The 26440-nt window shown below is 41.5% G+C and overlaps 3 protein-coding genes across 3 annotated transcripts in view; 2 read left to right on the top strand and 1 right to left on the bottom strand.

Moving 5' to 3' along the window:
• Positions 1–26440, top strand: part of LOC140291438 (uncharacterized) — an 873052-nt gene that overhangs the window by 196601 nt on the left and 650011 nt on the right. The gene's annotated exons all lie outside the window — the stretch shown is intronic.
• Positions 1–26440, bottom strand: part of LOC140295152 (NLR family CARD domain-containing protein 3-like) — a 229674-nt gene that overhangs the window by 29082 nt on the left and 174152 nt on the right. The window lies entirely within an intron of this gene.
• The window catches only part of LOC140295136 (uncharacterized), a 180559-nt gene that overhangs the window by 128231 nt on the left and 25888 nt on the right, over positions 1–26440 (top strand). Inside the window, exon 4 of the mRNA XM_072379637.1 lies at positions 7259–8104. Within this exon, the coding sequence (XP_072235738.1) occupies positions 7259–8104 (846 nt within the window). The remainder of the gene's footprint in view (positions 1–7258; positions 8105–26440) is intronic.

Below are 26440 nucleotides of genomic sequence, written 5' to 3'. Positions count from 1 at the left end.
AGAGTGGGAAAAGAATGAAAGTCAGCAGAAATTCAGCTCCATTATTGAATGAAGTGAAACACATTGAAGAGTTGGATCAGAGTTGAGGAGCTGTGTGGATTTGTAGTTGTGCATTTTCATCCCAGCTGTTAAACAACAGATAACAGTGTGTGTTACTAAATTCACCACCAAGCTGAATGTGTTTGTGGGAACATGAATCTTTTTTAGTCTTTCTGCATCATGTGACCCCGATTTTAATCATCTGCTGTCAGATTCAAATCAAGACCATGAAACCACACAGCAGCTTCAGCTGAGCTGTCAGTCAGCAGCAGCGGTCTTATCTGTGGGCCGCAGGGGCTGATGGGAGCTCTGAGGAGCTGTTAGAAAGCACGTGGCCCTGGTCTGATCTCACAGCTCGTCCTTGTTTGGCCTCAGCTGCATCAGAGCGCCACTTCTCCCCAGGTTCACCAGAGGAAACACCACTGCACAAAATGCTTTTCCTCCCAGCTGCTGCTCTGTGCTGTCTGTGTTCAGGTGAGTGTTTCCAGCCAATCAGGAGCCAGCAAACTCCACCTGGAACACACACTGTCACACTGACCTTCATCTGTCTGTTTGAGTCTCTCCAGCGCTGGTTGCCATGGCAGCACAGCTGATTCAGGACCAGTTAACACTGACCAGGAGAGTTGGTCAAAGTGTCTCCTTCAGCTGTGGAACTGACCAGTGTGATGAAAACTGGATATACTGGTACCAGAAGAAAGAAGCAGAAACATTCACAGTGATTCTGGATATTAATAAAGATAGTGGTGATGTTCATAAAGGTTATGGTCATCCTCAGAAAGATGATTTCTCAGCTGTGAATAAACAGAACGGCTGGGAGAGAGCAGTAAACCACAGCCCAGGTTCACATATTTCACCTCCATCTCAGACAGAGTCACAAACATACTGAGCTGAGGGAGTTTCTTCCTCTCTGCTGTCTTTATTTATTTCAACTTTTATTCAGCTTTTTCTTCTTATTAAGAGAAGTTTTCTGAGGGTTCAAAGATAAAAACTGAGAACATTTCAAAGATTTGTTCTGGAAAATGATCCAAATGAAACTTCAATTCACCATAAATAAAAGCAAGACATTTTAAAGACATTTATTTAATACTGAATATTTTCATTCAAATGTCCAGATAAATATGAATCTCCTGCTTTGAGCTGCTGCTGGAATAGAGTCCATTCCTCCTTTAAAAGGTTTAATGAGCTCTTCATGAAAACACTTCCAGCAGCACTTGTTGTTTCACAGCTTTCAGCAGATTTCACCTCATCATTTCACTTTATTCCATTTTAAAAGACAGATCTTGGACTGATCTCAGGTCAGGATTTTGTCCTTCTAGCAGCAGCTTATCAGGACGCTGATTTTGTTGGACAGATGTTCATCAGTTTCCTGTGGATGTTTCTGCTTCCCAGAAGATGAATCCAGAGTGCACTGAGACTGAGACAGGAGCAGGAAAACTTCCTAAATTCATGTGAAGTATTTGTACCACATTACAGCTCAGAAACAGAACACATGCACAGTGAGGGCATGATGCTCAACACATTTCTCAAAGCATTTACACAAGGACATTCATTATGTGCTGATAGTGATATGATTTCCTTCCCCTGACACTGAAATAACAATCATCTTTAAGTGATTTCATGTCACTTTTAGATCCATCAGCTCCACAGTTTTATATCTCTACATGTTAAGTATAAGGCAGCTTTCACAGCGAGCTATGTGGCAAATATCTGGAAACAGCTGAGACTAACAGCCTGAAACATCCAGTTTCTACAAAGATAGCTCATATACACAGTTCTGCTGGAATGTTTCTGTACAGTCATCATGGACATTAATGTCATTTCCATTTAGTCATTTAGCAGATGCTTTGATCCAAAGTGACTCACAGGTGAGGAAACAACATCCCAGTGCAGTCAGGCATACCTCTCATTTCCCTGTATTTGTGTCCATCCTCCAGACTCCTGTGGATCCTTTTTACCTCACGCTAAAAAAGCCAATATCACAGACCGAGAAAAGTTAGATCATGAGAGAGAAAAAAACTCTTGAAACTTTCTGTGAACAAAGCAAGGAGGTCAATAAATAAGTCTACACCTCATTACAGTGGTTAATATTTCTGTCTGAATACGTTTTTGTTTGCATCTGTGTGGTTGTGGACATATTTGATCGAAGGGAACTTCAGATTGAAACCTCGCCAGTGAAGAACTGAATGTAGCACAACGTGTTGGTGTAAAAGACCACTCTGATGCTTAGAAGTCCATACTCCCACCAACTAGTTTAAAACTGAATAATCCTTTCAGATGAGAGATGAAATGTCTTCAAGAACCAAGAAGAAGAAGAAGTTGCCCTTATTCAGGCTCTTACCCACAAAGTGTCACCGTGAGGAGCCCCCTTTCCAATCAGTAAACTTTCCTCTAAAAAAGTAGCCCTGAACAGCTGCCTCCAGCTCCTCTGAGGGACACACCTGCTGAACTGGTCATTGACATTAAAATAAAAAGGCTGCAGACAGACCAAAGCTGCTGCGTTGGAGATGAACCCTCTGTGTAATGCTTCTCACAGTTCATGAAAGAATATTATAAAATAACAATGATTTTAACCATCTGTAATTATACTGGGGCAGCTGCTTATCTGAAGTGTTGCATATGTCACTGTGATCTATGTTATTAATGTCCAAACACATGTGAGCTGTGTTTAGATTTAGCCAAAAGCTGAAGTGGAGAAGAAGATCTTGGAATAAAGAAAGAGGAAAGGATGGTGCACAGTTTTTACAGTAATGAATGACACACAGTGGTTCTAACGGCGCCCTGGAGCTGTTCACATCTGGTCTTAACGTGATCAGAAAAGTGAACTAAGTACATCTGTGAACACGTTCAACAACGATTCAGCAGCTCCTTTCTCCACCTCTCAGCCAAACTCGGTAGTTCTTGTGATGAGAGATTTCAACTCGTGTAACCTCTCCCAGGAACTGACGAGCTCCAAACAGCTGGTGACATGCGCCATGAAGGACAGCAACACACTGGACCACTTCTACTCCACCATAAAACCCTCATACCGCTCCATCCCCCACGCTGCCCTTGGACACTCCGACCACTGCATCATACAGATGGTCCCCACATACAGGCAGCAACTGAGAAGGGCCAAACCATCCAGGACTACAGTAAGGAGGTGGACTCCAGAGGCAAGGGACATGCTTCAGGACTGCATGGAGTCTACTGACTGGGAGTCACTGAGGGGCCCTGAGGATGACAACGGCAGCTTTTCTGACACTGTATGTTCCTGCATCAGCTTCTGTGAGCAGGTCTGCCTCCCAACCAAAACCATCACAAGGCACAATAACCAAAAGCCCTGGTTCTCCAAGCAGCTCAGAGAGCTCAGGCGCCGGAAAGAGCAGGCGTACAGAGAGGGTGACATGGACACATTCAGGCTGGCCAGACAGGGCCTCAAGAAGGCCATCGAAAATGCTAAAGAGGACTATAGAGCCAGCCTGGAGCGTGATTCAGGCACCAACGACCCTGGTTGGTAGAAGTCCTGGGGTCGCCCCCTCCCCCGGACTAGCTGACGATCTCAATACCTTCAACACCAGGTTTGAGAGACCCCCTGCTGCTTTATTGTCTCCAATCCCCCTCTCTCTCTCTCTCACAGGCACTGAGAGCTCACCGCCACCCACTTCTCATCCCCTTATCACATATGTGTATGATGAAATACTTTTTAACGTATTCTGTGTGTAAATTCTCCCAGAAAGGTAGCATCATATGATATGGCAGGTTGTGTGTGTTTTTCTGTCACTTTACTCAAAGAAAGTTAATGCCTTAGCATGCATGAGGTGTTCTTATTGTACCCCAACTCCTTGGAACACAGTAAACACCTCACCTATGAATACATTAAGAAACAGTGAAAATACAGTTCTTGATCAGCAAACCTAATGCATCTGAAATATGTTAGATTAAGATTTACCTTAATAGGACATATCAAATCAAAATATTATCACACGGGGGAAATCTTCCTCTTCCTATCTGGCTCCATCCTCTTACCTATCCTTCTCTCCTCACTCTCCCTAATCTCAAAACTATCTCTCTCTCACTTAACTCCCCAAACTATCTCCAAATTACATTAACGCTATCCAAACTCGAGTATCCAAACTATCAAAACTCAAAAAGTGAACTGACCGCAACTCTCAATAAAAAAAAAAACACATTTTAAATGGAGACTGAGGGGTTTCTATGCTTAATACTCGGACATATAAATCTGACAAAATCTGAAGCATTTACGGAAGCAGTCACGTGGTTGGGACGGGTGGTGAGGTTGTGGACGTCATCATTTTCGGCTCCTCCCCTAAATGAAGTAAGCCGTCTCCTCCATTACTCCACACACGCTTCGAAGCCTCAGCACATTTCAGAACATCACTACAGGAAGCTGCATGCAGGTGAGTCCAGAAAAGAATACATGTAGCGGTCAAACATTTGCAGAAATGTCTTCAAAGTGCTTTGTGTCATTGGTTTGATTCCTGCACCTGGACACGGGCAGTCAGAACATGTACTAAAGAGTAAAAAAGTTCAAATGACCTGGCTGCTATTCACATTTAGCATGTCCTGCTAATGCTAATGCTAATGCTAATCCGCAAACCGTTGTACTCAAAGCAGAAAGCAGAAACACAACCTCAACTATAGATTTCAATAAGCCGGTCAGATGGACAAATAAAATGGAGCTTTATCCTTTTAGCTGTGTGTTAAACACATTTTCCACTAAAGCTGCAGTTTTCTAAACTTTTTTCTGTAGTTTTAAAAAATTTTAAAAAATTTGATGATCAATGTAAAATTTAGAATTGTTCTTTCCGAGCTTATCTGGGTATCATTTGGCTTTTTGATAAAACTGTGAAGTGAAAACATGTGATATGATGTGTTTAATGTGTTTTAGTGTTTAAAATCTTAAAATGGGATTTAATTATGGTCTATATAAATGCTTCAATTACATTAAGAGTTTATGTTGTTTGAAGAGGAGTCATAGCATTATAATATAGATTTGTCAGTGATCCAGGAAAGTATCACAGGAGCAGTAGAAATATACAGTTCAGTATCAGTGTCTGATTTCTCAGATTTACACTCAGAAGCCCATTAAAAGACAGTCTGACTGTCCTCTTCAGAAGTGTCTCATGAAAGCTTCTTTATTCAGTATCCTTTACATATCCAATATTTTCTTTTATCCACATATCAAAAAGGACTGACCGCATGATAAAAAGGTTGTACATGTCTTTACTCATAAAGTCCACCTGCCCACATCTGGAGTTAAAATGGAGCTAAAATGATCTTTATTAGGAGGATCTGTGCAACTTTTAGGAGCTGATACTCTGATCTGACCACAACACAAGATCACTTTTTACTCTTCAACTGGACATGTAAGTTTACCAGGTAAGATAATTTCAGAATCAAAATAAAGGAGATTGTAGGTTATTAAAACACTCCTTTATATTTAAATGATGGCCTCAAAATGGTCCACTTCATGTTCTTCAGAGTGTCTCAGATCAGTCAGACAGCTCCTGCTGACGTGCTGTTCGCCACACAGAACTAGATCATTCCCCCACTGAACCATCACATCTTCTCAGTTTCAAGCCTCAGTCCAGACTGAAGCTCCCTGAGTGCTGAACCGTGGGCTTCAGAGTTTAACCTGTGACAAATCTGAGATTACTCTGTTACTTTTCTGGATCCATGACAGCTTCTGGAAATGAGAACAAATTTAGAAACGGAGAAAATCTGAACTTCAGGCTTTGGGATGATATTGGGACCCTTTCCTCAAACAGTATCATTGTCTTAATGTAGTAAAATGATTTAAGTTGATCATGTTACACTGACTCAGATGAGATTTATGGGCTATTGCACACAATGGGTGTCATTCTACAGAGTATATTATACATTTATTATAAAAAAATTTCTGAATTTGATCAAAAAGCTCCAAATATTTTGAACTGTGACCTCAGTGGGTCTTTAAAGAACCAGTTTAAAGTTCACAGGAATTTAAATTAAAACCACGGTAATAAGTTTAATTAAATGTGACTAGATGGTTAAAAATTGTCCACAAAGGTTTTCAAGAGAAGAAGAAAAGTGGGTGTGCTTTAACATGCTGCATGCCACAGCTGGATCTTATTGTATGTACTGACAGTTTCAGACAGAGTCCATCAGTCGGAGGACCAGGACCAGAATGGAGCAGCAGAACCAGGATCCAAACACCTCCACTAAGAACAGAGCCGGCTCATCCTTTGGTTCCACCGGGCTTCAGGTTAGTGTGGAGGACATTAAAGACACGAGGACGAGTGTCGAGGCTCCGTGTATCGTCCGCTTGTTCTGCTTTTACTTCAAATGTGGAAAAAGTGTCAGCAAAGTATTTCCTGGTTTCATCTACCCTCTCTGATACAGATGTGCTTAGACTGAAAATATGCTGCAGGCTGAATGATCTGCTGGAAGAAAATCAGTGGCCAGATTGTTGTGGTGGGACATTTTCTGGCTCTCAGTCTTCGGATTTGAGAGGTTCAGGATCTTATATTCATTGTTTGTGTTTAAAGTCTCTGGATTACATGAATTAAACCTGGTGGTGGTAATACTTCTGGGTCTTTAATGGTTAGATGACAGGTTTGTAGATCTCTCTACCTCAGGGTAAAGAGTTGTTTTAGAAAGAAACAAAGGTTGAGTTAAAACGGTTTCCCTGATAGCTGTTGAGCTCAATGGCTGCAGACCTATGGGCTGTAAGCTGGAACAAAGGGATAGTGTAATGAATGTCATATATTACCACCACTGTTACTTTTATTCGTTTAAACCAGTGATCATCAACCTTTTTCAGTCCAACCTCTACATGGTGTTTAACTGAACAACTTGGACAAGACTGTGCTTCATTCTATCATTTAGAAATATTGTAGCACAAGTTCCTTTTCAGAATTTCATCATGACAAAAAATAATTAGTGAAAGAGCAAAAAGCAAGAGTTTACTGCTTAAAAACCTGAACGTGTGTAGAACACACCAGAGCACAGTGCTGACAGCTGAGGGCACTTATAAACACACTCTCAGCATTCATGTTTGATCTGAGATATTGAGACCTGTGGCTCGGTCTATACACGTCCAGTTAGAATATGTTGGTTAGCTTAGAGAAATCTTTTGTGTGAACTTCAAAAGGATCTAATCCTTCTTCCTCTCTGTCATTGCAGAAACATATAGCCCAAGAGAGCTACAGATGTCACTCTTGTAAACACCGTGGGAAAGTTTTCAAAAGCTCATCACATCTGAGGTGTCATCGGAGGCTTCACACTGGAAAGAAACCATATAGCTGTGGTCAGTGTGGGGCAGGTTTTGCTCGATTATCCAGTCTAAAGACACACCAACATATTCACACAGGAGAGAAACCTTACAACTGTGGTCAGTGTGGCGCAGCATTCACTACTTCTTCCGATCTTAAGACACACCAACGTATTCACACAGGAGAGAAACCATACAGCTGTGGTCAGTGTGGAGCAGCTTTCACTAAATTATCTGGTCTAAAGACACACCAACGTATTCACACGGGAAAGAAACCATACAGCTGTAGTCAGTGTGGAGCAGCATTCACAACATCTTCCTATCTTAAGATACACCAACGTATTCACACAGGACAGAAACCTTACAGCTGTAGTCAGTGTGGAGCAACATTCACTGCATCTTCCTATCTTAAGATACACCAACGTATTCACACAGGACAGAAACCATACAACTGTGGTCAGTGTGGAGCAGCTTTCACTACATCTTCCTATCTTAAGATACACCAACGTATTCACACAGGACAGAAACCTTACAGCTGTAGTCAGTGTGGAGCAACATTCACTGCATCTTCCTATCTTAAGATACACCAACGTATTCACACAGGAGAGAAACCTTACAGCTGTGGTCAGTGTGGAGCAGGTTTTGCTCGATTATCCAGTCTAAAAAGACACCTATGTATTCACACAGGAGAGAAACCTTACAACTGTAGTCAGTGTGGAGCAGCATTCACTGAATCATCTAATCTTAAGAAACACCAACGTATTCACACAGGAGAGAAACCTTACAGCTGTGGTCAGTGTGGGGCAGCCTTCAGTACATCTTCCCATCTTAAGACTCACCAACGTATTCACACTGCGGATAAATTATTGGTTTAAATCAACAATATATTTTACGGCAGATAAGAAAACATTCACCTGGGAGCAGCAACAGGAACTACCAATCAGAAGAATTTCCCTTGTTCAGATTAAAAATCTTCTTTTTGGATTACCACCTTCTCTTGTCAGGACTTTTGTTCTGAATGTTCTGTGGGTAGCACATGTTTGAAGAATCATTGAAAGTGCTTTATAATTTGTTGGGATAGTTGGGAACTATGGACGGATCTCCCACCGTTCAAGATAAATATGGCATCAGTTGTGAATTGATATACAGAACAATATCAGTGCCTTGAGATGACATTGTTTTAATTTGGCGCTATATGAATAAAACTGAATTGAATTGAAAATGCAATCTTTTTAAAAGTAGATACACATTTTATTCTATTATACTGAACATATATGTTTTGTTTAAAGTTAAAATTCACAAAGTAGCTGTGCACCAGCTGTGGGTATGTTTGTAAACATACATCTTTAGAAGCAATATATCATTTCAGTTTGATGTAAAGTCTAGCTTTACACTTGTTTGTATTTCATTGTTCTGCATTTTATTAAAGGTTAGATGTCAACATTTCTCATGCGTTTTCTCATGTTCTTGCTACAGAGATATTTTAAAAAAATTGTGTTTGGTTCTAATCTTTGTGCTAATCTTTGCCAAGGCTGTAGCTCAGGAGGAAGAGCAGTCACCCACCAATCGGAAGGTCGGTGGTTCGACTCTGGCTTCCCCGGGCTACATGTCGAAGCGTCCTTGGGCAAGACACTGAACCCCAGTGTATCATTGGGGGTATGAATGTGTGTATGAATGATTAGTTTGTTGTGTTGGTGTCAAGAAAATTCTCTCAAAATGAGGCTCAGAGTCGCTGGAGACAATACCAAACATTTATTCTCACAGCAAGGAGTCTGCATGACATATCAAGAAGCTGACACAGATTTGTCTGAGTTAAAAAAAACAAACAATGATGCTGTCGCTATTTAGTTTCCACTTTGTTTATTCTGTACATTTTTGTATATAACTCAGTATATAACAGTGCTGAGCCTGAGTGAGATGGAGATTTCAATTTCCCAGAGGCAACCTCCCAAAGGGATTAATAAAGTCATCCATCCTATGAGATCACTGGCCACACAAGGTTATGTGACATTCAGTCAAACAAGGATTAGACAGAAGTTGAAATAAGATAGATAGGAGGACTCTCAGTACACAGTGTCTCTTGACCCTGCAGCATCTCACACGTGGTACTTCCTTTTTGTCATAATATAACTTCATGATTTTTTTTTAACATATCTCTCCTGTTTATAATAGAAAAGAAGGTGTAAATTCACAGGAGAGTCATATATACACATGCATTTTCTTGTATATCTTCTACGTCATTGTCATTGTTAAACAGTTTGTTATGTTGTCCTCTGTTTGTTCTTGGCTCTCAGTCTCCATGTTGCTGATCCTGGATCTGCTGAGATGTCCCAGGTCATTGTTGGCTTTGATCCTCATACATTTAACTTTGTCCTGAGAAAGAAGAAGTTCCAAAAAGAGAAACAGGGCCTGCTTTTGAATTTGACATAGCCTATATCATGTCAACGTTCATTTGGGTCTGCCGTTTTTCATTTAGTTTCAGACTTGTTATTGGATTCAAATGTTGATCGAGTTTATGTGACAGATAGGCTCCAGTCCCCCTGAAACCATGTAAAGCAAATGGAAGGATGGATAGTTTGTGGCACCTTTATTAATTCATTCCACGTCGGTATTGAAATCTTTTTGTTCCATTCATTGTAAAGTTATCCTGAAGATAACAGGCAGGATTTGAACCAGCTCTTGCACCACTGGCAAGTTATGGTCTCTGTGAGGGGGTGAGCTGGTTCTTTGCGCAATTACTGATGAATGTAATTGGCAGATTGTCTATGATCAATATTATGTGTAATTGTACCTTATTTATTGATTGTTTAACAGAAAATGGGTATTTTGAGTCTCACACTATAACAAATATGATAGCACCTCAATGAATTCTCTATAATGAATTAGTTTTCTAAAGAGTTTCATAAAAAATCATGAAAATATTCACTGTCTGTCCTTCCAGAAACTTACATTCCACAGCTTTGAATAAGGTATTTGATATGATACCTTTTTAATCCACCTGGGAATATGACAGTATCATAATTATGATTGTATGAGCACAGTGGTCGATCCTGTAACGCCTATTGTTCAATCTGTACATGCTCCCATCAGGCCAGCTAATACGCAGCTATAATATGTCCTACCACAACTATGCAGATGACACTCAGACCTACGTGTCACTGGTGGCAGAAGAACACGGGCCTGTAGATACATTGTGTCACTGCATCGAACAGATCAGTGTGTGGATGCAAAACAATTTTCTCCAGACAAAACTGAAATCATTGTCTGTGGCCCACAGAAACAAAGAGACAGTGTTTTCGGTCAACTTGAGACTCTAATAGCCACATTAAATCAATAACATCAGCAGCTTTTTACCATCTAAAAAACATCACCAGAATCAAAGGAATAGTGTCTAAACCAGACTTAGAAAGACTAATCCATGCATTTGTCTCCAGCAGGTTAGACTACTGTAACGGCCTGCTCACTGGGCCCTAAATAGGCTGTAAGACAGCTGTAGTACATCCAGAACACTGCTGCTCGAGTCCTGACTGGAACCAGGAAATACAACCACATTAGTCCAGTGCTCAGGTCTCTGCTCTGGCTTCCTGTCGCTCAGAGAATAGACTTTAAAACAGCTCTACTGCTGTACATCTCTGACATGTTAGAGCCATATGAACCAGCTGGGACTCTGAGAACCTCAGGGAGGGGTCTCCTGCTGGTGCCCAGAGTCAGGACTAAACAAGGTGAGGCTGTGTTTCAGGTTTATGCTCCTAAAATCTGGAACAGTCTTCCAGGAGATGTGAGACAGGTCTCAGCTCTGACTATGTTTAAATCCAGGCTGAAAACGGTTCTATTTAGCTGTGTATATGACTCTCTTCACTTTTCATTCAATTGATTAATGATTATTTTTTGTTTTATGGAATTATTTTATTTGCCTTCTTGTGATTTTATGTAGCTGTAAAGCACTTTAAATTGCCTTGTGTACGAATTGTGCTCTACAAATAAACTTGCCTTGCCACATGAAACACAATCGAAGTCATTTATTCACTTGCTACTGTACTGTTTGCTACCAACAATCAATAAAGTATAATTAATTTGATTTAAAGCATATTTGTGAGAGTGATCTTTTTTTATCAATGCCATTTATGCTTTTTACAGAACAATTGATATATTTAAGGATGGTTGAAGGCTGGTTAAAAGTAGTTAAATATTTCTGAAGCCGATTCTGATCTGTTTACATGTCCAAAATGATGTAATATTGTTTTACATGCGCTTAGTTGGAGAAAGTTGGAGAGCAAACTCCAACAAAACAACATGAGGGAGGTGTGGAGTTTTTTCATCGGTGGCCATGAAAAAAAGAGTGGCCAGGGAATGGAAGGAGGCCACTGAGTTAAACTTGTTCTTTAACTCCTCTAACTCCTGATCCCTTACCATCTACCTCAACCTTATCTTACCTTATGTCTGCATCTGTGGTCCAAATCTTCAACAATCACAAAAACACTGAATGATATTACAGAACTCCTGCTTCATGCTTATAGCAGCAGTTTTATTGAACAAAGTGCATGAAATTGGGAACTTTAAAATAAACTACAGGGTAATACAAAGTGTCATTAAACCTGGCTAAGAATGAAAATTCAAACGTTTTATTATACTAAGCTGCTGACATCAAAGCACTACAATTTAAAACTTGATTTAAATCTTTGTGTATAAAATTTAAAAACGATTTCAATCAACTGAAGTGAACCACAACACAGCAGTAAGTCAAATAGGATATTTTACACAGCAACATGAAAAAATCACGTTTATAAAAATATAAAACTATTTACAATTACTATGTACATTTCATTTCTATATGTACAGTGAGTTATTACAGAATATTTACAGATTGTTAAGGCATATTTACATCTCAGTCCTCCAACTTGTCTACAGCAGAGGTGAAGTCTTCATAGCATAAACTCTGTTGTTCAGACCTTTTGATGAGGACATCATCTTTACGGGGCAGAATGTCTTTCTCTTGTATCTTCTGTGTCCCTGTGTTGGTTGGGCACAGAGTGTACAGACTGGAATATTTTGCACCCTTGACAATTTGGTTCCAACTTCTAATAGATGCCCCTGGTGTTTGCGCTTGTAGTGCGTAGCTCTCGCCCAGGCTAAATGAGCGCCAGTGCTGGGCAACGTGCCGGTGGTGTGTGTATCAGGCGGTGTGGACGCAGTTGGAGGAGCTGTTGCAGGCGTATCGGCCGGCATTGTGGTCTGTGTGGAGGGGCCTGCAATCGCAGAGGGAGCTGCTGATACAGAAGGGCAGGGCAAAGGGCTGGTGATAGCACAGGTGATGGGAAGGACTGATGTAGAGGGACCAGCTATCACAGGGGTCACCAGAATGGCAGGTGATATGGGTCGTAAAGAGTGCCCTGCAGTCTTAAGGGCTGCTGTAGATGCAGACAGGAACGGTACAGGCACAGCCTTCAGAGCTGTCGGGTCCTTGGCTCTGACAGCCTTGATGAGGAGCTTCATGTCTGCCCGGCTGTACGCCAGCACCGCCCCAGCAAGTGCAGACTTGAACACTGCGTACTTGGAGTGAGACTCTGTGCGGACGTCTGCATCGAAACGGTGAATCCAGTGAAAGATGTGCAGACGCACAACCATTCCACTGTCCACCCAAGACTGGAACAAAGTCTCCACAGCTGTTGGGCCCTGTGCACGGCAACAGCCACGGTCCACATTCAGGATGCTGGAGACAGGTTGGTTGGCCAGCCGAAACCTCTCCATTACTCCACGGCACATAGGTCCCAGCTTCTCTGTGGACTCCTCACAGGTCAGCACAAAAGTCCCTATCTGGGAGTACTCATTTCCAATGCTGGTGAACCTGAGCCGTGACCCTCACCAGACAGCTTCTTCACTACCTAAAAAACATTTGGAGTTTGGATCCCAACTTAGTTGCTTGTTCTTCTATAATTTAACAGTGCATGACAATATGTTTATAATAGGAAATATGTTCTGTATGCCACAATCTATGATTGCGTTTTGATTTACATACTTTCTTGGTGAAGACGCACAGCATTCTTGTCCACGCCACGCCTGTTAGTGGAGGAAAAATTGGTAACTTTAGGTCGGTTCGAATAACTTCTTTAAAGACTGACACGTGCACACGATGCTGAGTGAACTCAGGCAGGGAACACAGCTTGATGTGCCTCGCTCAGTTGTGTTATAATAACAGGATCCCATGCAAGCCACCGACCTATTGTGCCACCTTCTCCACCCCTGGCTGACTTTGTGCAAGGCCCACAGCACAGGACCTCCGTCAGCATCGTGTACCAGTTGGATACGTCACAAATGTGACGTACCTGGAGTACAGATCAGCGAACAAAATTGTTGGTACCCCTCAGTTAAAGAAGGAAAAACCCACAATTCTCACTGAAAGCACTTGAAACCTACAAAAGAAACAATAAGTAAAAATTAATTGAAAATTAAATAATCAAAATCAGCCATTACTTTTGAAATGTTGATTAACATAATTATTTAAAAAAAAACTAATGAAATAGGGCTGGACAAAAATGATGGTACCTCTATAAAAGATTGAAAACTATTTGACCAGAGTGACATGATTAACTCAGGTGTGTCCTTTAACTGACATCACAGGTGTTTCCAAACTCATAATCAGTCAGTCTGCCTATTTAAAGGGAGACAAGGGGGGCTGTAGCTCAGGAGGAAGAGCAGTCGCCCACCAATCGGAAGGACGGTGGTTCGGCTCTGGCTTCCCAGAGTGTTGAAGTGTCCTTGGGCAAGACACTGAACCCCACGTTGCTCCCCCAGTGTATCATTGGGGGTATGAATGTGTGTGAATGACTTAGAAAGCACGTAGTTATGTGTATCTTAAGACGTGCTGTATGAATGTGTGTGAGTGGGGTGAATGTGGCATGTAGTGAAGCGCTTTGAGTGGTCAGTTAGACTAGAAAAGCACTATACAAGTACAACTATACAAGTCCATTTACTCTGCTGTTTGGTGAAACACACTGAACAGAAAGCAGAGGAGAGAATTGTCCCAGGACATCCAAAAAAAAATTATAGACAAACATCTTAAAGGTGCAGGCTATAAGACCATCTCTAAACAGCTTGAAGTTCCTGTGACAACAGTGGCTCATATTATTCAGAAGTTCAAGACCCACGGGACAGTAGCCAACCTCCCTGGACGTGGCCGCAAGAGGAAAATTGATGACAGATTGAAGAGACAGATCGTTCGAATTGTATCCAAAGAGCCCAGGACCACCTCCAAAGAAATTAAAGGTGAACTCCAAGGCCAAGGTACATCAGTGTCAGATCGCACCATTCGTCGTTGTTTGAGGCAAAGTGGACTTCATGGGAGACGACCAAGGAGGACACCACTGCTGAAAAAAAATCATGTTGACAAGCCACAAAGCTTCTGGGAGACTGTCCTTTGGACAGATGAGACCAAACTGGAGCTTTTTGGTAAGGCACATCAACTCTATGTTCATAGACTCAAAAACCAGGCATACAAAGAAAAGAACACTGTCCCTACGGTGAAACATGGAGGAGGCTCAGCAATGTTTTGGGGCTGCTTTGCTGCATCTGCTACAGGGTGTCTTGAATGTGTGCAAGGTAAAATGAAATCTGACGACTATCAAGGCATTCTGGAGTGAAATGTGCTGCCTAGTGTCAGAAAGCTTGGTCTCAGTCGCAGGTCATGGGTCTTCCAACAGGACAACGATCCAAAAACACACAGCCAAAAACACCCAAGAATGGCTGAGAGAAAAGCGCTGGACTATTCTAAAGTGGCCTTCCATGAGCCCAGATCTGAATCCCATTGAACATCTGTGGAAGGAGCTGAAACATGCCATTTGGAGAAGACACCCATCAAACCTGAGACAACTGGAGCAGTTTGCTCATGAGGAGTGGGCCAAAATACCTGTTGACAGCTGCAGAACGCTCTTTGATAAATACAGAAATCGTTTAATTGCAGTGATTGCAACAAAATATTAAGTTATGGGTACCATAATTTTTGTCCAGCCCTATTTCATTAGTTTTTTTTTAATAATTGTTAATCAACATTTCAAAAGTAATGGCTGATTTTGATTATTTAATTTCAATGAATTTTTATTGCTACTTTTGTAGGTTTCAAGTGAGAATTGTGGGTTTTTCCTTCTTTCACTGAGGGGTACCAACAATTTTGTCCACGTGTGTATATACTAGTTGGTAATAGTGTGTAAAAGTGTAAATATCTTTATTTCCCTGCGCTTCACTTTCCTGTTTTCACTTTAGCCAGAGCCTCCAGAAGCTGTGCTGTAGCTGATGTGACTGATGTCACAGATCATTTGCACTACAGCTCAGAAGTCTGGACACATCCACTCATTCAGGATGGATGGAACATTGTGTCCAAACTTCTGACTGGTGCTGTAAGAAGCTTTCTGGTTGCAGGTGAAAATGTTTGATAGAAATATCTTTCAGTGGGATTTACAGTTCAAGTATTGGACATTTTCTCCGTCTGTTCTTCCAAGGACACGGAGCCAGAGGAGGAGCAGACAGAGCGTCTCAGCGTGGGTATCCTCACTGTGTGGGAGGATGACGCTTCTTCGCCTGCAGCAGATGTCATGAATCTTCTGTTGCTGTAGCAGAGACCATCATCCTTCAGGACCTCCCTGACCTGCCGGCAGCTTTTGCCGACCCCCTCGGCCTGATCTACGCTTTAAACCTTCAGGACCCAAAAGATCTGAGGTACACGTTCGAAAGGGTTCGGCAGATTTTTCTGGGAATTGGAACAGATCTCTCTGCAGGGGGAAGATCCCTCAGAAACAGACTCCTTCAGTAAATCCAGCAAAGAAGCTGTGTTTCGATTTTCCTTCAACTGTTGGTTCTTTGCTTTGTTTTGGCTCTCTCTGTTTCTCTGTTTCACATTTCCTTAAATCTAAAGTTCTCTTGATTTTTTTACAGTGTAAACACGTTGATACAGAAGCAACAATTCTGTTATTTGTAGTGCAATACTTTACTGTAAACCTTAAAAGGCATATGCATGTTTAAAGTTAAAATAACATCCAAGTTCAGCATGGTTCCCTCTTCAAATGGCTTCCACCAAGTTAGCATTGTGGTTGGTGCTGCTCAGCCAGTTCTTCTGGGCCTGGGCCATTCAGCCTGTTACCATCTCAGGGTCCTGTAGTCGCCCTTTATTGTGTAGAAGCTGATGATGAGGCCAACAATGAGACAGTTTGCATTTGGAAATATCTGCCTTGTCCCCAGGTGGTTGGAGTTTTGGTATTTTCTTCTCCTCCTTGGTCCACGTGGTCGTCATGGCAAAGAAGGTACAAAAGAGACATTTGTTGGTCGTTGTTGTGTTTTTGAGTCTTTTGTGACAATCTAACAGGGAACACATTCTGGTCTCCAGTGTTCTTCCATCAGAGCAGAACAAAAGCTGTAATCAGCTTGTGTAACGGGGCGTATTTGGGCCTGTTGTCTGCTGTAATTCTGCTGGAACTGAGTTAAAACACTAAAACAGTCATGAACACATCGTACTTTTTCCCTTAGGAGAATTCTAAATGTTGCTCTGCAGTGTGTTGGTGGAACAACTCCAGGATTAGATCAGAAGAACAAGGTGAAAGGCAGAAAATGGAGGATTGATTATTAGTTACTTTTGGATGTTCTTGTATGTGTAGCACGTGTTGATCATTCATGCTCTACTTTTCTGTGCCTCCAGGTAGGATTTGCAATGAGCCGAGCTTTGATTTTTGATTCCCTCTGTCAGCCATCTACAGAGTGAGGACCGATCCATGTCCCAACACAGTCCAGTGTCGGTCCCACAGCCAGCAGAGGTCTTTGCTCATCACCATCATGCTGTCTGTGGCGCGTCTGTCAGGCCTGCTGACCCTGGTGCAGATGCTGAGTTCACTGTCCTCACATCCTGAAAGAGAGCTGCAGAGTCGTGGACTGTGTTTAAAGCATGTCTGACAGTGATGTTTGGTTTGGGGGGGGACTCCAGGCTGTCAGATGGTGTCACCTGTGAAGACAGAAGCAGAAAGCACAGATCAGAATGACGCCTGAGCTGAGGTCAACTTCTGAGGTGGAGCTCACTGAGCTGATGGGGATTCAGACGCTAAACTGCGATTAAAAAGCTGCCTTTCCTTCAAAGCTTTTACAAGAGAAGAAGAGATGCAGAGTTTTACTTTCAAAAACCAGTTGAAATGTTTCATTATTGCACAAATAAAGTTTAATGTGAAAAGACTCTGATATCATCACTGAAATGTTGGACTTTGTTGCATGACTCTGACCTCCTGACGAGATTCTGAGGCTACAGAAAGATCATTCAGAGACAGTATTTTCAATGGCTTTAAGGAATCATCAGCAGCTAAATCTGTGGGCTGACAACACCGACATAAAGCGCTGTACAAGTCTTTAGCCTCCCCTCATTTCTTATGTCTTTCTTCCATGTGGACGCAGTCTCTTGGAAGCTTTTCAGCTGGTCTTCAGTAATAGTTTCAGGCACCAAACTCAATGTATGAACCAGAGTTATGTCTGCACATAACAGACAACTGAACAACAGAAACTATTTCACTTTGCTACTAGCTGCCTGTCACAGAAACGCATCATCTGTTCCCATTTCTTTGGTTGCATCTATAAAATAACACAGTTTGATATGAAATAGCATTTTTGCAGCAACAAGGTGATTCCCAAAGAACTATTTGCTAAAAACTTGGTCTAAAGTTTGTCCAGAAAAGCAGCTGAACAGTATCTGAAGGTGATGTTCTTAAGAAAGAGGAAATAATCCAGCAAAGACCTGACACAGGACCTGAGAGATGCATCTGGACCTTCTGCTGTTCAATGAAGCCTCATCAGAAATGGTCTCCATGGAAGGGTGGCTGTCAAGAAGCCGTTCTTAAGGAAGGGAAACAGGGAGAAAAGGCTGAGCTATGCCAAATGACACAAGAAGTGGACTGAAAATCAGTGGCAACAGGTCTTATGGAGGCATGAATCCTCCCCAGAGCCTGGGGAGAGTTAGAATAAATGTATTAAATAATTAATCAAATAACTCATGGATTCTGTCCATTACATCAGATTTTACAGATCAAACATCTATTTTGTTCTACATTTGGATGCAAGAAGACAAGCCAGGTGTTGGAATATAATATATAATGTATTAATACTGGGCTTAATGCAAGATCAACTGTTCCATCTATATGTGAGAGTCAGATGTCTTTCCTGATCGTCCCTGCAGCAAGGACTCTGCCTGTGGGGAATACTGCAAATAGTGGACCTATAATGAAGAGAAAATTTTCTGTTTCAACACTTTAAGTCACTGACATTGTTAACCTGCAGGTTGCAGTTTAAATATTAACATGATAAAGTCTGGTCTTTGTTGGATTTTATGAAAGTAATTATGAGGACAGATGATGTGAACTACTGTAACAAATGTTAGTTTTCAGATTTAAAACAACCTGAGGATATAAATATTCTCATTTTCATATATAAATATGAAGCTCAGGTGTGACATTTTACAGCAAAAAAAGACTTTCTTCTAAACTTAGACACATGAATAAAAACACTATTCAAATAGACATATTTTCACTTTTAAATGAGTTAAAAATGTAACTAACTTCACTGTATTTTCAGTACAGTTCCACCTCTCTGATGGCTGGTGAAGCCTCCACAGTAAAAAGAAAAGAAAACAGCAGCCTACAGACTATAAAGTGCTCAAATCATTTCCCATGTTGGAAGTTTGAGTCACAGGGAGTCTGTGGGAGTCTTTGGTTGTTTTCACGAGGCAACGAGTTTTCAGGAGGAATGATGGAAATCGACAGAAATCAAGACAAATTTGAGAAACACTGACAGATTTGGACAAAATGATGGCACTAGGTGCTTTAAACATTTAACCTGCATTATGTCCTGTTTAATCAGGTTCATCTGAAATAAATCTAACATCTCCTCCACATCACTTAATAAAAGAGCAGCTTTACATCATGTTTGTTGTGTTTCGTCAGTTGAAGTTTGATGTCATTTGTATGATGAGTTGTCTTGTTCTCCATTTAGTCTTGTCAGCCACTTCCTGTTTTATTTTGCACTCACCTTTTTTCCTTTGGTTTTTAGACTATGACTTCCTGCCTTTGTGTGATTGTCCTCCCTGCGCAGATTGTTTTCACCTGTGTTCCTCCTCATGTATAACAGTCCGTCACCCTTGTCTTTCATGTCTGTCAAGCATTGTTAGAGCGAGATTTTTTTCCTTTGTGGTTTACGCTGTGGATTCTCCTCCCTGTATCTTTAGTTTTTTGGAATAAATCCTTTTTCTACAAACCTTCCTTGAGTTTTGCATTTTGAGTCCTCCTGAGTCAGAGGTCGTTAACGACAGCTGACTGATGTAAACGGTGATGTGTAAAGAAACAGAGTTAAGAAAAGGAATCAAAGTGAAACTGTAAATACAGTCAAACCTGCTTCTTCATTATTTGTTTATTGTAGGGTTTGTGTTTAAGTTATGGGGAAGTTTGAAATCTGAAAGTATAGATATTTCTCAGGTTTGTGAATATACCGACATCTGGCCGCCCATCTCCCCCTACACACTTCCAGATTATAAGAGTCTGGAGTCCAACTATATCTCGTTGGTACGGCTCCACCTTACACACCGGCTCTGGCTCCTTCCTTGTTTGTGATGCCAGGAATCAGGCCAAGGCCCCTGCCTTCACTCACTGCCCACTTCATAATGCAAACTCCAACTCAATGTTTCTCCCTGCAGGTGGTGAGTCTTCCTCTGTGATCAGACAGGCTGCAGACACACAAAACAACACTCAGGAAGACACTGAAGGACTGACTCTGAAATGAAAGCTGAACATTTCTCCTATCACTGGATCTGTGTTTAAGGTCTGAGTTTATGAGTACACAACTCAGTTTGTGACTAATTTCATATTTTTATTTTCAACAGTCGTTACAGGGATTTCCTCTGACAGCTCTCTGCCTCCTTTAAGGAGATGTTCTTCAACTCTAAACATAAATACTGCCCAAGAGATGATAAATAATCCAAGCTCCCTTCTTTTAAAGGGAAGAAAACAAAATGAACACTTAATGCTGTTATTTTTTTGAGCTGAGATAAATTCTGCATCTGTACACAAACATTAGACTACTCATTGTGTAGGGATAACTCTTTTGTAACCAAAGTTGTGTAATTTATATCCTCCACTCAATCTGATAGCTGTCAAATACTGTGTCTTCTGAGCTGGCTGGTTTGGTGGTTCAATATCAACTACAAAACAAATGTAATGAAGTTTTAAAAATGCAGCGAAAGAGTTGGGAATAAATGGAGATCTGTCATTACGAACTACAGGACAGTTAAGATTAGCTGTTTGCATGAAGATAAAACAGATTTTAAAGGTGTTGCATCTAACATTCAGAAACTCTAGAGCACCAGAGCCTCTGACCAAAAGAAACGCTAAAATAAACCTATTTACTTGAACTTCACCAGTTTATAAGGCACTTTCTCTCGTGAATGGGTGACTCTGGTCTTATCTCGCTCTGTGCTAGAGGCCTTTTAGGCCAAAGGATGTGAGCTCTTAGGATAACTGTGACCTGGATTACTGAGAATCTTCATCAATATGTTAACTGTAAAGATGTGAAGCTCGGACAGGAGATCTGCTTGTTGTATGAGGACAGAGTGTGTCTTATATGGAGGTGGGAGCCTGGCTCAAATACAGAAATAATTTATTTGTATGTTTCTGATTTAAATGTGTCCTCTCAGGAGCTCTGAAGTACTGTCAGTAATAATGAGCGGGACTCTGCATTGATGGTGATTTGTTTCCCTCTGGTGGCGAATATATGAACTGCAAGACGTTCGTTTAATGAACACAGAAGCGTTCAACTTTAGGAGGAAGTGAAACTCTTCCAGTGGTTCCTGCAGAATCCTGACTTATTGGATGGTTCCAGCCACGAAGAAGCACCGTCTGCAGAAGATGAGCAAAACGGACACAGTGGACCTGATGCTGGAGATGTACTGAACACTACAGATGCAATGGTTGGGACAAAGATGGTTGGAGAGAAGACACAGAGGAGTGAAGGTCAGCTGGAGAAAGAGAAGCACCTCCAATTCTATCTGATACTAATATCAGTGAAAATGGTCTTCTTCCAGTTATACATCGCTCAGGTTCAGTCTTGATTGGGTTGGGTTTACTTTCTCTCACAGCCTGCTGTGTTTTTCACTAACTGATTTTATCTGAGTGTGTGTGTGTGTGTGTGTGTACTGTATTTAGTCGACGTAAAGGTGTCTTTAACAGAAGGCACGAGGCTGTTCTCCTCTTAAGATTTATCTCTGTGCTTCACCCCGGCAGAAGCAAACAGTGGGGGGGCGGGGCTTGTTCCAGACTCTCAGCTGCTCTCCCATTGGTTATTGCTGATGACGTCAGAGACGGACAAAGTTCCTACTGGCTCCTGAAGCCGGTGTAGTGAGTGTGTTTCTGGAGGAACGGCAGCAGTGACACTTGTAATGTTCACAGCTTCTGTTTGACACCTCAGAGTTTATAAAACTCATACAACACTATCAGAACACATTGTCATTGTCATGGACCTTTATGAGCACACACACACACTCAGGACCTACATGATTACCGTGCTTAGTAATGAGTGTATAAGTGTACACACAATCCACAGCGACCCGAGAGGGCCAAGCGCCCCAGACATGCCCACAGGTGGGTGAAGCAGCGGGGAGAGACAATCCTATAAATGATGTGATCATGTGACCGGCACTAAAGACTAAAATACTTTATAAAGAATCATTTAAAATGTAGAATATTCAAGTTACACAAAGAGCAGAGAGACCTCGATAAAATGAAAACTGACTTTTCAACAACATTTCTTTGTCTTTTGTGGAGTCTTTTTTGTCCAAAGTTTTGGTCGACTTTCTTTAAAAAGTGATAAATCAGCTATATTCCTGAGGAGCCCTGTCCACATCTGCTGAATACAGAAAGTTTGGACGTGTTTGTAGCTGCTGCTGCTGTCCCAGCCATGATGTGTCCACACTGTGTGTTCAGAATAAAGGATTAGAAATGAGTGGATCTGAAGTGGAGGCCAGAGGCAGCTGGGAACAACAAGACGCTCCTGGACACAATTCATGCATGTTATCAGAATCAGAAATACTTTATTAATCCCAGAGGGGAAATTATTTAGAAACAAGAGTTTAAAAAAAAAAGATAAGAATGCTCAGTGTGAGCAGCCAAACGACATATTTTCACAGAGGAGAGATGAAGGTGTGGCTGCACACACTGATGAAGGATAAGAAGCTGTCTGGGTTAAACAAAAAGATTTAAAAGATATGATTTAAAAGCTGTCAGGGCAGCTTCTGAATAATTCATCATTGTTGAAGTGACATGAACGTTTTTCTTTTATCTTGGCGTAACTCTTTATTAATAATATCAATAAGCACTGATCAGCTGACTTCCTTTACTTAAAGCCAAGCAGCTCCCTCATGATGGATCACATAACGTGTCAACATGAATCAGATGAAACTGAGCTGTGAGCCTCTGCTGGTAGATGAGGTGATGACAGAAATCTGACAACATTCCAGCTGACAGCAGCAGTTTACCTGCAACAATGTCAGGAAGCCTCATTGTTCAGGTGGGAGTCGCACAGACTCACACAGACTCTGATGAGTTTGTTCAAAGCTTCCACCTGTTGAAGTGACCCACAGTCAAAGCTCTGACAGGACTGCTGCAGAACAGATGTTCACACATCACTGAGCCTCTCTGTCTGTCTGTTTCTGTGTGTGACTTCAGCTGTTTTATCTTTCCTCCATCAGGAAACTCAACGTTCCAGAGAACTGAACCTTCAGGTTTACAGGTAAGGTGGAACAGAGAAGAGTCATCTTAAAGGAGGGCCGGGTGTGAGTCCGTCAGTGTTTCCAGCTCATCCTCCGTCTGTCAGCGCTCTGCAGCTCCAACCACCCAACTGCTCCATCTGTGAGGGAAACCAGGACTCTGCCGTGAGTCTCTTTCATGTTTCAGCTTCTTTTGTCTGTCAGAGTGTTGCTGCTTCAGCAGGAAACAGCTGATCAGAATGACTGCAGAAACTTTATTGATCCTGCAGGGAAACAGCTCTGTTACAGCACGCAGTTAAGAAAGGAGGAAGCAGGGGAGGGGAAATAAATCCCAGTCAGAATATGAAGAAGGCAGAAAGTGTGAAAACATGATGAGATGTGTTCAGATGTTAGGTTATGGGCTGGATATTTGTTTTTAAATGTGTGAACACGGAGCGTCCCGGCCTCCACAGGAGTGAACGATGTTTTTCTGGGGCAGAATCTTATTTCAGAAGGGTTTGAACATCTTTTGGCAGTGATTGTAACTCTGAGTGCTGCAGAGCTGAACTTCGATCAGCTGAGAAAGAAATGACTGAACTGTAACTCTCAGTCAGGAAATGTTCTCATGGATTAAGCAGTCATGACCATTATATGTGATCTGTGAGAACAGATTATGAAATGACTCCAGAGAACAGGAAGTGTGTCTGTGTGCTGCTGTGATGGTGTTCAACCTGCATCAACAGGCGACAATCGTGACCTTTGGACTGTTTCTCATGTTTGTTGAATCTGAGCCATGGACAAACCAAAGGAACTGCAGAACCTGACTGTAAATCAACATATTTTAAACCTTTTCTTTTCTCGTTGAGAAAGGTCCTACCTGTGCTGCCTCCATCACAGGTGGAGCTCTGACTCATTCCAGGAAGCAACTCACCTGTGTTACATTCTGTTGTGTTCAAACGTCGAGTGGAGCGTCGTCTTCTTCAACACTTTGGCCTGTTTGAACAAACTGTGAGTTTGAACTTTGTCTTCAGTAACTTTCCTGTTAGTTTCTGTAATGTTTGGGGAACATGTTCACTTCTTATTTCAGAACAAACTTTGATCACTCTCAGGACACTCTCAAGACAATAGAAGCTAAATGAATAAAAATAAAAAGGAGATGAAAGAAAACAATAAAATACAAAAGATCAAATTCAGACGTCATCATCTTCTCAGGTAGAAATCCACACAGAAGAGGTGAGACTGAAGCAGTGATTTAAACATATCTACAGTCTGCTTCTATGGAAAGGTGAACAGTTCTACAGATGTGCAGCCGCTGCTAAAGCTCGATCAGCTCTGTGTTTTAATGTTGGAACATCGAATAGAAATTGACTGGTCGACCGCAGTGCTCCTACAGGGGTGTGGATGTTGAGAAGATCTGAGAAATAAGAAGGTGCCAATCCATTTAAAACTTATAAAGCAACAATATAATCTGCAGAAAAGACTGGTTCAAACTGATATACATTGAATTCCAGGAGTCAAGTGGAGAGTTTTTTACAGGTCTTTAAATCAGAGTTAAAGCTTCACCTCGGCTGTCACTTTAAGTTTTAAAAATATGGTTTTAATAACTGCACTGATCTGCTTCTCCAACATGTCAGAGCTGTCAGAAATCATTCCCAGATTTTTAACAGCAGAGTGATTAAATGGAGCCAAAGGACCAAGAAAACCAGCAGAAAAATGCCAAGATGATCTGATATGAAACAGAGAATCAGAGCCAATCAGTGGAGGAACAGCTGATCTTTTTATTGCCCAAATGATGGAAATGAGGATTTGTGTTTCCTCTGCAGATGAAGGTAGAAAGTGTGTGAGCTGATGTGAATTCAGCAGCATGGATCAGTGTGAGGACACTAAAACCACTCTGTGTGGGGAACATGAGAGCCAGAGCAAAGCTCAGAGGTGAGATTACCATCTCTAACTGTCCATGACTCTTCTCCATGTCAGAGCTCAACACTCACATCACCAAACCACCTTTATTCACAGGAAGGGACATAGACCTGGATCCATGTGTGTGTCCTCAAAGAGTGACTTACTAAAGGATCACCCACTTTTCAAATTACAGGCCTCAAAAGCAGGGTAAGTTAACATCAGTTATTTGATTTAAAGATAATTAAGTATATCATGGATGCAGGCTTAAAGCATTTTTTTTCCCATCAGGATCCACCAGAGACCTGAACCTGAACCCAGCTGTGTGTCCTTTAAGAGCAACCAGTCACATAATTGGTTGATTAATTTCCAACATGATGTTCCATCAGAACAACAGTGAGTATCTGTCAGTATTCAGTGGAGGCTGCATCATGTTTCAGATGATAACCAGTTTTCAGCTGAATTACTTGAGACTTGGATCAGTTCTTGATGTCTCTGATGAGACTAATTAGCTGCATCATGTGTGTAATGTGATATTTTAGTTCAGTCCTGCAGCTCTTTATTAAAACAAAGGGAGAATATTTCTGCATATCTGTTCACTGATGTGGCTTTTTCACAGGATGCTGATTATGTAGTGAACAGGGCGGCTGATGTAGAAATATTACGTTCTCACACGTTGTGTTTAATGACATCAGTTTAAAACGACCTTCTGAAGAAACAAGAACAAAATGACCAAATCAGCCCAGTAATGTTAGTAACTGATCTGTTATCAATTATCTCCTAATAAACCTGCTCATGTGATCTGGTGAAAAGATCTAATTTTTTAATCTAACACTTTATATTCCAGAAAAATTAAATATTCCAAAGTCAGTTTTCCAGTGTGGTGCAGCTGTAGTTTGTCTCTGAAAGAGCAGAATGAATCTGATCACACAAACAGTAAAGAATGAGTCAGGGAACCATACTGAAATCTCAGAGCTTCAGTCTTCCTGTTTTCTCTCAGGTAAAATTACATCCAGCTTCCAGTTTCACACACCTCCTGACGTCTGCCTGCAGAGTGACAGAGCTGCCACAAGGGGGAGCTGTTACATTGTTCCACAGCAGCCACACTGACTCTCTGACAGGCCGTCTCACTGCAGACTCAAACACTATCACTGAATACTTTAGTTTGAAGAAAACAAGTGTTTTTCTGTCAGGATCCAGCAGAGACTCAGGCCTGAACCTGGAATCAGCTGTGTGTCCATGAAGAGCGACCGGTCAATGAATCCTCCTATCAGATTCAAATCAGACCAAGATCCATCCTTTAAGAGGTGAGCTGAGTGTAAATGTTGTAACAGAGTGAAATGCAGCAGACTCAGTTTGAACAGTTTTTATTCCAACATGTGTTTAATGTGAGCTCAGCTCTGTTTCACATCCATTTCTATGTTCATATGTGAAGCGGTGTGTGTTGGATGTTTTCCACAAACACAGCAGTCACAGAGGAAAGAATGAATGTTGGAGGAGGT

The sequence above is a fragment of the Leuresthes tenuis genome, unplaced genomic scaffold (genome assembly GCF_036924035.1).
Source record: "Leuresthes tenuis unplaced genomic scaffold, fLeuTen1.0.hap1 SCAF_1, whole genome shotgun sequence".
Classification (NCBI taxonomy): domain Eukaryota; kingdom Metazoa; phylum Chordata; class Actinopteri; order Atheriniformes; family Atherinopsidae; genus Leuresthes; species Leuresthes tenuis.
The sequence above is the reverse complement of the archived record's forward strand: the minus strand, read 5'-3'. Positions and strand labels throughout refer to the sequence as shown.